This window comes from Adelges cooleyi, unplaced genomic scaffold (assembly GCF_023614345.1).
Source record: "Adelges cooleyi isolate 19-005CV unplaced genomic scaffold, UGA_ACOO_1.1 ACOO_flye_CR_arks_rails_tigmint_CR_PRNA_2, whole genome shotgun sequence".
NCBI classification, from domain to species: domain Eukaryota; kingdom Metazoa; phylum Arthropoda; class Insecta; order Hemiptera; family Adelgidae; genus Adelges; species Adelges cooleyi.
This window is the reverse complement of record NW_026095860.1, coordinates 7,558,056-7,569,928: the sequence shown is the minus strand read 5'-3', so window position 1 is coordinate 7,569,928 and position 11,873 is coordinate 7,558,056. Positions and strand designations below refer to the sequence as shown.

The 11,873-nt window shown below is 32.4% G+C and overlaps 4 protein-coding genes across 4 annotated transcripts; 1 reads left to right on the top strand and 3 right to left on the bottom strand.

The window, feature by feature from the left end:
* Positions 1 to 67: 67 nt before the first annotated feature.
* Positions 68 to 2,820, bottom strand: LOC126833193 (ferrochelatase, mitochondrial). The gene is made up of 9 exons (XM_050564351.1): positions 2,572 to 2,820; positions 2,310 to 2,454; positions 2,121 to 2,223; positions 1,940 to 2,058; positions 1,768 to 1,869; positions 1,496 to 1,661; positions 1,089 to 1,245; positions 431 to 546; positions 68 to 352 (listed from the first exon to the last, which is right to left on the bottom strand). The coding sequence occupies exons 1-9, from the start codon at positions 2,612 to 2,614 to the stop codon at positions 152 to 154; spliced, it is 1,152 nt and encodes a 383-aa protein (XP_050420308.1). The 5' UTR covers positions 2,615 to 2,820; the 3' UTR covers positions 68 to 151.
* A 933-nt stretch (positions 2,821 to 3,753) lies between these two features.
* Positions 3,754 to 4,806, bottom strand: LOC126833798 (apoptosis regulatory protein Siva-like). Its single transcript, XM_050565344.1, has 4 exons — positions 4,415 to 4,806; positions 4,190 to 4,347; positions 3,992 to 4,110; positions 3,754 to 3,872 (listed from the first exon to the last, which is right to left on the bottom strand). Exons 1-4 carry the CDS (start codon positions 4,530 to 4,532, stop codon positions 3,827 to 3,829), a joined length of 441 nt encoding a protein of 146 aa, XP_050421301.1. The 5' UTR covers positions 4,533 to 4,806; the 3' UTR covers positions 3,754 to 3,826.
* A 384-nt stretch (positions 4,807 to 5,190) lies between these two features.
* LOC126833796 (26S proteasome non-ATPase regulatory subunit 1) lies at positions 5,191 to 8,511 on the top strand. The gene is made up of 3 exons (XM_050565342.1): positions 5,191 to 6,559; positions 6,621 to 6,882; positions 6,939 to 8,511. Exons 1-3 carry the CDS (start codon positions 5,358 to 5,360, stop codon positions 8,415 to 8,417), a joined length of 2,943 nt encoding a protein of 980 aa, XP_050421299.1. The 5' UTR covers positions 5,191 to 5,357; the 3' UTR covers positions 8,418 to 8,511.
* An 821-nt stretch (positions 8,512 to 9,332) lies between these two features.
* Positions 9,333 to 11,815, bottom strand: LOC126833797 (succinate--CoA ligase [ADP/GDP-forming] subunit alpha, mitochondrial). The gene is made up of 6 exons (XM_050565343.1): positions 11,646 to 11,815; positions 10,805 to 11,049; positions 10,520 to 10,741; positions 10,173 to 10,457; positions 9,971 to 10,105; positions 9,333 to 9,845 (listed from the first exon to the last, which is right to left on the bottom strand). Exons 1-6 carry the CDS (start codon positions 11,680 to 11,682, stop codon positions 9,777 to 9,779), a joined length of 993 nt encoding a protein of 330 aa, XP_050421300.1. The 5' UTR covers positions 11,683 to 11,815; the 3' UTR covers positions 9,333 to 9,776.
* Between the last annotated feature and the right edge of the window lie 58 nt (positions 11,816 to 11,873).

The following is an 11,873-nucleotide window of genomic DNA, read 5'->3' as shown; positions in this document are numbered from 1 at the left end:
TTTGTATATAAGTGATTTTGTATAATTTATATAATAATTATTATAAAATACAAATTATATTAGAAAAAAACAATGTGAAACTTTTTTTTTTTTTTTTATAATTTTAGGCATCCATATTCCTTTTTTTTACAATCCTATCATTACTTCTATCTTACGCTGACCTACATATTTTGGAAAACCACTGTTTTGATTTGTAACAACGATCACTAGTGCAGTGCGCACATCTCAAAAGAAATTTTGGTCCGACTGGTTTGACGTCTCGTAAGTGCTGCAATACTATATCCGCAATCGCATCAATGAACAAAGGATGGTCATTGGGTGCGGCAGCTCTACGTATATTTTTTATTCCCAGCTGAAAAAGAATTAAAATTATATTTTTTGTTTATTTTAACGCATATTACTCTAACGTTGAAATATTTAATCAATTTACTTCTTCTCCCAGCTCCTTACAATATTCTATATCGAGTTCGTGCAATGTTTCGATATGTTCATTTACAAAGGCAATGGGCACCAGAATAAAATGTTTTTTCCCTTGTTTTACATAACCTATAATAAAAACCGAAACACATATTATGATAGGTAGTAGTTCTATTTAAACCCCAACATTAATTAAATAAAAAATTTAATTAATGACACCAGTTAAAAAAAATATACTTTAATGAACTTATCATTTTTAAATAGTTTTTATCAATAATTTAAAAAAAAAAAGGCTCAGGTTTAGTTCAATCAACATATTGAAGAATGAAGTGGTTTTACGTTAAATCTTTGAGCAATTATTTTTTATTAAATAATCCCACATTAAGTAACTAGACTGGAATGTTTATGGAAAATTTCTCCAAAAAAAACTACTACAGTTAAAAAATAAACACGTATGGGTAACATGCCGCAAACACCAGTGCCCTTGAGTGATAAAATAACAAAAGAATTTCTTTTAAATTTAAAAAAAATGTTGTCCAATTCAGAAAAACATTTTATTTAAAATAAAATAAAAATTGATTGGAGGGAAAAAAATTAAAACTAATTCTTTTCCCTTTTAAAGTTAAAAATAATTCAGCCCTTTGTTTAGAACCAAAATAAAATATCAACACCTTTAAGAGCATCATCAGTAAAAGGACCCAACCAAGGTAATGGTCCGACTTTCGACTGCCAAACCAATGCGTAAGGATATACGTATCCTAACTCTTCCATTACTGCGTGAACTGTTGAGCTCACTTCGGAAGGATACGCATCACCTCGATTGACAGCCTGAAACGAAAACAAAAAGGAGGACCCTCTACTTAACAATTTTTACTAGGACGCACAAAATTTAATTATTTTTATTTTGAAGGCATAATATGAAGATATATGAGACGTGAAGCAAGTAGCTTAAAGTATTTAATGAACATAAATCCAATAAATCCTGAATTTTGGCATAAATACCAAACATGTTTTGGATTTGTTGTGCTAACTATTGGTAAGACAAGATATCCAATGGAGATGTTGAGAGAGAAATTACCTTTAAAGGCAAAGAATGTGCAGAAAATAATATGACAACATTGTCTCTCTCTGTTTCCGGGAATTTTTTTATTTCGTCAGAGATTCTTGAACCTATTGCTTTAATTAACAATGGGTGAGTGGGCCATCGATCGATTACACTCATCTTAACATCATTTGGAAATTGACTAGAAAACACAAGATGAACAACATACAATAACAATTGAAATACTATATTTTAAAAGTGTTGTTTTGTTAATTTGTATGTAATAACACTTTTTACTTGTGATTTACTTTTTTTGAAAGTAAGAATAAATTGCATTAAAACTCGATCCACTGGTTGCGCAGCTATATTGAGGATACTGAGAAAAAAGTACTACGCGCTTAACACCGTCCCTAAAAATGTAATAATAATTAAAATAACACTATGGGTTTGACAAAAAATGCACAGAACAATAGCACTTACATTTCTATTTCGTCAAAGGTTTTTTCAGTTAGCGGATCAACATAACGGAATGCTATGTAATGTTTGTGTGGAGCGGTGCTCGGTGATATTTTGTCTAATTTTTCACACAACAACTTTCCCTGAAAAAAGGAGAATAACATTATTAATAATGAATTGTACTCAACTGCTGTAAACAATTTACTTGAATATTGGTCCATTTTAAAATCGGAGAGCCGCCACCGATTTCAGCGTATTTTTTTTGTACTTCCGGCGTCCGTCTCCTCGCAATATAAGGCCCAAGAGTACTGTTAACAATCACCCAATTGTAAAACACTGGCATTTGCCAAAACAATAATTCTAACATTAGTAATATATTAAAGTATATGTTCACTTTTGAAACGGCAGCTGCATCATATCTCGGTCGGTCATTATCCTATGTAAATAGTCGTGCACCTGATTGACGTGTTGTGGTCCACCCATGTTTAACATGACGACAGCCGTTTTCGCTTTGGCAGTTAAACTTCGACTAGAAAATCCTTTGAGCCCAACAAACAAGAATGTATTATTATTATTATTTATGGTTTGTCAGTATTTTTATTTAACCATGAATTATAGTCATCATAACGATTAGTCGGTCAGTTTCGATATCATACCTGCTGCGGCCGGCTTACTTAGTAAGCAATATAAATTGAACATTTTTCTATTTTCTAAATAATACTTATTGTGTATAAGTGTACCTATTGTGTATCACAAATTTATTATTATTATCTATTAAAAATATAAAACGTCTACACCATTATACTAGCGGCTAGCCATAAGGACTAAGGAGTAAGGAGAAAGCAAAATAAAATTATATTAAAACTAATAGGTATTTCGGCAACTTGTGTTATCAATTTTTACAATTTGGAAGTCAGATATTTCTCGTGACAAATACATGGCCGCCCGAGATAACACAGCCATTTTTAACAAGCTATATACCTATTTATTATGTCTTGACAATATATTATCACTCCAAGGTTTTATTTTATTAATGATGATATATACTCTACTATGGTTAATAATGAACCTGACAAAATTTGCATAATGTATTGCATTATCTATTCGTCACTCACTCATTTCTAGTTTCTAAAAATATTTTAGATTATTAATTTATAATTAAATGGTATTTTTCTGTTATTATACCCATATAAAAATTATTAAGTCAAAATATTTTTTATTAAAAATCGGAAGCTGAATAATAATGTTCAAATAACTAGAATTTTATCAACTTGTTAATTAATTTTTAATTACCTATTTTTTTACATTTAGTTTTTACTATATTCCTATTATACCAATTGACTATTATCTGTTCAATTTTTCAAGACATAATATAATAGCACCTGTCATTTTTTTGTAAAACTACTTAGTTAAACTTACTTAATACTCTCTCCTAAATAATAAACATCTAATTTTGTACATTTGTTTCTTATATAAAATTTACATTGTCACCACCAACATGTCATCTCCAATTTACTATCACTATATGGAAAGCAGGTAATTATTATTTCCTATAATCTTACCTAATAGTTGTAAAATAAAAAAAAGAACATATTGATCTGGGGAATAAAAGTGTATAATATTTTCACACATTCTTGTGACTTACTTTTGTATCAGAACAAAACAACATTATTCCAATTTCCAATATTTAATTATGGATTATCATATGAAATAAAAATTACTTATAATACTACTTAAAAGTATAATTGATTATTAATTTAAATAAACTTTAGTGTTAATACAAATTAAAATGTAAAATATAAATAGCAATACAATTTTTCTACTAGAATATAAAATCGATAAACATTTATCACATACCTATGTAATAACATTTTCTAAAATAATTAATTTATACTTATAATATTAAAATTTTTATCTATAACAGGTCAAGCATATTTTATTCATATCATCATTGCACCTATAAAAGAAAAAAACTAAGTTGAAATTAAATGTACTAAATTATTTTAGAATAAGTAAGGATATCAATTTGAAAATATATGATTAACAACAAATGTTATTAAATACAAGTATACTCACAATGAAAATGTACACATATTACAATAAATATCATTGCATTTTCCACATATATCTAAATTTTTAGTTTTTGAACAAAATGTACATTTTTGTTGATTGTCCAAAACATAAATAGTTGATACCTAAGAAAATTAGAATTCAAAATTCAAAATCATTAAAGTATTTTTGAAAAGTATATATATATATATATATATATCTTACTTTTTTAGGTGATTCAGTCTTAGAAAGCTTGCCATCAAATGTTAACTGCAATTGTTTCGATGGTTTAAGATCACAAGGTACTTTGTTAGTCACAACAGCTGGTTCATCCGTTTCAAATGTGATGCCTGCATTTTTGAACAACAATTGTTTTGTCCTTTCTAAAATAGAATGTTTGATACAATAAATTAAAATCCAAAATTAATAACATATGAATAAAATTCATACCATAAATTTCAATCATCTTTGTTTGGGCCATAACTCCATTGGCGACTTGTTTGTCACCAACATGAATTTTTAACTGCGGACACATATCGACTCCATACGGATACTTTCTCTTGTTCATTTTAATAATAATAATGTGACAAATTAAAAATTACAGTGGAAAAAAACAAATAGAGTGAACCAACTTGAGAGTTAAAACTTTAAGCGTTAGTCACTGTTTGGACTTGAACCACATGCACTCTTTTTATTTTACTATTTATTAATGAACAACGGAAGGAGGGGAAAATGTTTTTATTTTTAAATTTTATCTCAAAAGAAAGAGAACCTCGGCCCATAGTCGTAAAATGTAAACGTCAAACGGTTGCAATTTAACTTAAATTATCAATATTGTTTAAAAAATAGCTTTGAAAATAATATAATATTGCTTACTACAAAGGTCGGAACATGAAAAAAAAAAATAGGTATGTCGACAACTTGTGATAACCATAAAATGGCTACCATTATTGGTTCCGGCGACTGTGTATTACATGACAACACTCGCAACCATTTTGTAATAATTGGCCACACAAGTTGCCGACATACCTGCTTATTTTGAAAGTTGAGTTTTCAGCAGCAAGTATAGTTGGCTGCACTGGATTACACGTCCATTGTTGTGATAACAGATGATAAATAATCGAAAAATGATAAAGAAAACATTATGCAAAGACGTCGTATACTATTAAATGTTGTATTTCATAAGTCTTTGGAAGTATAATAACATGACTTGTGTTTTTGTGTTACGAGTATTCCGCTTGTCATATTCGTTCTTATAACGCATTTCATATTATACCAAATAATACAGAATACAGTTAAACTTGTGATGTTATTAAATTCTTTTGTGTACTTGCATAATAAAACTTAGAAATTATTTTTTGTGAATTGTAATTGAATTAAATTAATAAAAAAAATGAATATTACGTCGGCAGCGGGCGTTATATCGTTGTTGGACGAGCCAGCACCTGAATTGAAAATAATTGCCCTGCGTAAGTTAGATGCAATTGTGGACGAATTTTGGCCAGAAATATCTGAAGCAATTCAAAAAATCGAATTCCTCCACGAAGATAAGACGTTTTCACAACAAAGCCTAGCCGCTCTCGTTGCTAGCAAGGTATATTATCATCTTGGATCATTTGCCGACTCGCTGCAGTATGCTCTTGGTGCCAGTGACTTGTTCGACGTCAATGCCCGAAACGAGTATGTGGAGACTATCATTGCCAAATGTATCGATCACTACACTAAGCTGCGTGTTGAAGCTGCTGAGAACACGACTTTACCACCAGCAATGGACATACGTTTAGAGGCTATTGTCAATCGTATGTTCCAAAGGTGTTTAGACGATAAACAGTACAAGCAAGCTTTAGGTTTAGCTTTGGAGACGAGACGTATGGATGTATTTGCTAAATCTATCGAATCTTCTGACAATGTCAATGAAATGCTGTCATATGCATTTCAAGTGGCGATGAGTACTATTGAAAACCGTAGTTTTCGTAGCACAGTTTTACGTAGTTTAATCAGTTTATACCGAAATCTAGAGGTACCAGATTACGTTAACATGAGTCAGTGTTTCATATTTTTGGATGACCCGACATCAGTTGCACAGCTCTTAGAAGGCCTAATTCAAAACAACGAAGAAAAGAACTGCCTAATGGCGTATCAAATAGCTTTTGATTTATACGAATCGGCTACTCAACAGTTCTTGTCCAGTGTTCTTGAATCATTGCGACAAACAGCACCTATCCCATCAGCTACTCATGTTATTAAACCGATTCCGGCTGCACAAAGTAATGCAGACAAAGAAAACGTAACACCCCCAATAGCCATTGCAGTAGCTGATGTTGGCACATCAAAACCTGTTATCGAAGAACGTACCTTTGAGTCTCTTGGACCAGATGATAAATACAGACAAGAAGTTATTCAGAAACTCACTAAAGTATTAAGCGGAGAAGTGAGCATAGAACTTCATTTGCAGTTTTTGATTAGAAGTAATCACACAGATATGTTGATTTTAAAAAACACCAAAGAAGCCATTCGTGCTAGCGTCTGTCATACAGCGACTGTAATTGCTAATGGTTTTATGCACAGCGGTACAACGAGTGATCAATTTTTAAGGTGCCTAAATCAAATTTTATATTTTATTTATTTATATAACGAGGGAATATTTTTCATTTAGAGATAATTTGGAATGGTTAGCCAGGGCTACCAACTGGGCCAAACTCTCCGCCACAGCGTCTTTAGGTGTCATTCATAGAGGTCACGAAACCGATGCCCTCGAATTGATGCGCAGTTATTTACCTCCAAGGGAAAATAATTCTTCTGGAAGTTCAGGATACAGTGAAGGAGGTGGTCTGTATGCTCTAGGTTTGATTCATGCAAATCACGGATCGGCTATCAATGATTATTTACTCGGCCAACTTAAGGAAGCACATAATGAAGTAAGTTAAACTATTATGATTAATTTACTTTATTGGTTTAATTTAAATTTATTTAGATTGTGAAACATGGAGGATGCCTAGGAATCGGTTTATCGGCCATGGGAACTAGTCGGGAAGATATATACGAACAACTGAAGTTTAACATGTATCAAGACGACGCCGTGACCGGCGAAGCTGCTGGCTTAGCCATGGGGTTAGTTATGTTGGGATCGAAAAATGGAGAAGCTCTCCAAGATATGGTGGCTTATGCACAAGTTACTCAGCACGAGAAAATTTTAAGAGGTTTAGCTGTGGGTATATCTTTTGTTATGTATGGAAGACTAGAAGAAGCCGATCCACTAATTACTTCCTTACTGCAAGACAAAGATCCAATTCTTCGTCGTTCCGCCATGTACACAATATCGATGGCCTATTGTGGAACTGGAAGTAACACTGCAATTAGGAAATTACTTCATGTAGCTGTCTCGGATGTCAACGACGATGTACGCCGTGCTGCTGTTACTGGTTTAGGATTTTTACTATTTAGAACACCAGAACAATGTCCTCAAGTGGTGAGTTTGCTCGCCGAAAGTTACAACCCTCACGTCAGATACGGGGCAGCTATGGCTCTTGGTATTGCTTGTGCTGGAACCGGACTCAAAGAAGCCATTAATTTGTTAGAACCGATGACTAATGACCCGGTAAATTATGTTCGCCAAGGTGCATTGATTGCTTCAGCGATGATACTTATTCAACAAACGGAAAGCACTTGCCCCAAAGTAAAAGATTTCCGTACACTATATGCTAAGGTTATTACCGACAAACACGAAGATGTCATGGCTAAGTTTGGAGCTATTTTAGCTCAAGGTATTATCGATGGTGGCGGTCGTAATGTTTCGATTTCATTGGAGTCAAGAACTGGCCATACTAATATGTTGGCAGTTGTAGGTCTACTGTTGTTCACTCAATACTGGTATTGGTTCCCGTTGGCTCATTGTTTGGCTTTGGCGTTCACGCCCACTTGTATTATTGCATTAAATTCTCAACTCAAAATGCCTCTTTTGGAAATTAAAAGCAACGCTAAACCATCTCTGTTTGCCTACCCTGCCCCAATGGAAGAGAAGAAACGCGAGGAAAGAGAAAAGGTCACTACAGCCGTGTTGAGTATTGCGGCAAGAGCAAAACGTCGCGAGGGTGGTTCAAGCTCAAAAGTTTCTGAACCCTCGACTAGTGAAAAAATGGAAGTGGATGAGAAAGAGGCGTCAACGAGTAAAAAGAAGGAAGATAAGAAAGAAGACCAGAAGCCAGAACCCAACTTCGAAATCCTAAATAACCCGGCTAGAGTAATGAAACAACAATTAAAACATCTGCAACTAGCAGAAAACGCTTCGTATGTCCCTTTGAAGGACGTTTCTATTGGGGGTATTATTATGACACGTTTTACCAAGAGCGGTGAAGACGAACAGCTAGTCGAACCTGTTGCGGCATTTGGGCCTAAGCCTGAAGATGATAAAGAACCTGAAGCGCCTGAACCTTTTGAATATAACGATGATTGATAGTATAATATAAAAGTAAACTTGAACGTATAAATTTGTTATAAAGTCTATTCATTGTACATCCTTTTTTTTTTTTTTATTTAGACATTTATAATTAAATAATTGATCTAAGTAAGCTTTTGAATTAATTATAATTTATAATTTTACATATATTATATAATTAAAAAATATAATAACTTTTTTTTTTTTTTTTTGTTAGAAATAGTTTTATTTACGTATTAGTATCGCTATTGGGTAGTATTAGGATAATGCGAATTGAGTCTTCCAAACAACTAAAGAAAAAAATCTCTTTTACTCTAGACTATAAAAAAAAAAATTTATTTTTATTTTGAATTACAAATGTTACTTATTTAAACTACAAAATATAGTACTAATACTCTATTTGAACATTCCCTGCTTTTAGTACAGCAAATAGTTAGCACATTGGCTACCATGAGTAATATACATGTATACACCGGGTATCGGTGTCTCACAGCATGACAAGTGTTGGCTACAGAGTTATTTTCGAGAATACTTCCCTGTAACATCAAAGCTCAATCGTAGGAACTAAGTAAGATTAAAAAAAACCGATAACCCCATTATGATCCAGTAAATATGAATACAATGAATATATAATATTAAGAATTTTAAAACCATTCAATGTTTTAGGAAGCCGTGAGTAACCGGACACTCATAGTGCACAAAGGAAACCATAGTGAGAGTAACAGACTATACTCATGGTTTCCAAAGAGTTTTTTTATAAAAATAGGCTCGGTAGCCAACGTGTTAAGCAATAGCCCAGGCCAAATTAGGAATAACTTTGTATAAAGGTATTATAATTTTAGAAACATTTCAGTCTGTGCTAAATCTATCACTATTGTTAATGGAGTTTTACCCAGTGCCATCAATTTCATAATATATTATTTTACTATTCAATACCATAACATAAATAACTTTATTTCAAAACATGGTAGTATGAATTATACATAAAAAAAACAATAATTTTAATACATATTTGTAACACGAAACTAGTATACAATTTTACTGTTTGATCAAAATTAAAAAATTATAACAGTGCATACAAAAATGACATGTTTTTGGTGCTATTTCAAATATTCTATATAATATTAACGTTTTAGCATAGTTTAAAAGATGAGTAATACATTTCTGAATGAATGGTAAAATATGGAGAAATAGTATTGCTTTAAAAGTTATAACAGCCTATTGTTTTTAAGAAATAGGAAACTTGATTCAAAGAAATTTTAATAAAGCATTTTATACCAATTACGAGGACAAATATTAAATAATAAGTCTAACACACTGGACATCAAATTAAGCACCAAACTAAACGGTGTCTTATGTCTATTGACAACAAACATATTATTTCTTCATCAACTTAGACAGCTCGATGCCCATAGCTGCTGGACTTCTAGTAACAACCACTCCAGCCTTAAAAAAAAAGTGATATTGATTAGATAACTTTTGGATGTATCCACATATTTGTCAAGATATTCTAACACATCTTTAAGTGATATTGACTTTTAATTCACTTATTTGGATTTCAATTTAGTTACCTTTTCTAATGCATTGATTTTATCTTGAGCTCCGCCCTTTCCACCAGAAATAATAGCCCCCGCATGACCCATACGACGACCCGGAGGAGCTGTCAATCCCGCTATAAAAGATACAACAGGTTTGGCTTTGGGACCCTGAGAAAATATTAAAATCAAATTTTATTATGCACTATACATTGTAGAAGACTTAATGAAAACTTACGGAATTATGTTTACTTAAGTAGTCAGCCGCCATTTCTTCTTGTTGTCCACCTATTTCACCAATGAGAATAATGCCTTCGGTGTTTGGGTCTTGTAAGAATACTTCTAAACAATCGATAAAATCAGTACCGTTGAAAGGATCACCACCAATACCCACGCATAGTGTTTGCCCAAGACCGACTTGAGACGTTTGATGAACTGCTTCATACGTAAGAGTACCTGAACGTGATACCACACCTACGCAACCTTTCATGTGAATATGTCCGGGCATGATGCCAATTTTACACTAAATTATAAAATACATTTTTTAAACGTCTATCGAAAAAGTGTTAAAAAAATTTTAAATACTTGTTCAGGAGCAATGATTCCAGGACAATTTGGACCAAGTAATCTAGATTTGTTTTGTCTGAGCAATTTGTGTTTGACCCGGACCATATCTTGCTGAGGGATACCCTCCGTAATGCATACAATTAATGGGACTTCAGCATCAATAGCTTCAACTATTGCGTTGGCGGCTCCGGGTGGTGGAACGTAAATTACTGTGGCATCGGCTCCTGTTTCTTCACGAGCCTAGAAAAGACCAAACTTTGAATTAAAATGTTCTTATTTAAATGATAAATTGAAATTAATTACTTCTTTAACGGAATTGAAAATTGGAAGACCTAAATGTGTCTTTCCTCCTTTACCCGGTGAGATACCACCAACCATTCGTGTGCCATACTCCAAAGCTTGAGTCGTATGAAAGGTACCTTGTTTACCAGTCATACCTTGACAGATAATCTTAGTTTCTTTGGTCAACTTTAAATTTTTTCTAGTTTCTGCATAGATTCGAGGATCTACTGAATTAGATGATGATCGAACACTCATCAAGTTACATACTAAAAATTATCGTCAAAATAATATAAATTAATTTAATAATTATTAAAAAAACTAAAAACAATTAAAAAAATTGTTTTACTATTTTTCTTTTCTATAGAATAATATGTACTTTAATTACAAACAAAAAAAATAACTGAAATATTTCAACTCCTGAACAAATAATTTCTTTGTTACTGCTAAATCACATTATCATTTTTATGTTGATAGCGAATGGCTCTTTATACTTTGGGTCTTATAAACTTAAATAGCTGTAATATCAATGATTATGTAAATATTTATTAGGTATGTTATAGTGTTTCTGTAAACGTAATATAAGGTAATTAAAAGCTGATAATCCAAGAGGTGGACTGAAAATGTGACTGATGGGGAAAAATTCAATCAAATTATTTAACATTTAACAAATGTTATTTTTACACAGGAACAAAGGTCAAACTTTGTAAAACAGGAAGTGATCGAGTTACCATGATTGAAATCCTTTCTCTTTCATAAAATAAGTACTGAACAAAACAATTTAAGACATCTAACACCCGAGTCACAAGTGTATAAATAACTTGGGGGGGAACATAACCTGAATAGACAAAGCCAAATAGCTTACCGGCAATTCTGGACAAAATTCTGGTAGAAGCAGCCATTTTTTAAATATAATTTTAATAACTGAAAAACAACTAATAACGAGATGTTAAAAAAACAGAAAATCCGCCGTTTCCACAGAAATTGAACTACGGCACTAAAGCCAAGTGATAAGAAGAGTGAAGAAAATGGGTCGCCCGAATCAGCAGCTGCTGCCGCTTGCTATCCGAATTGGACGGGGAAAATGTGATCA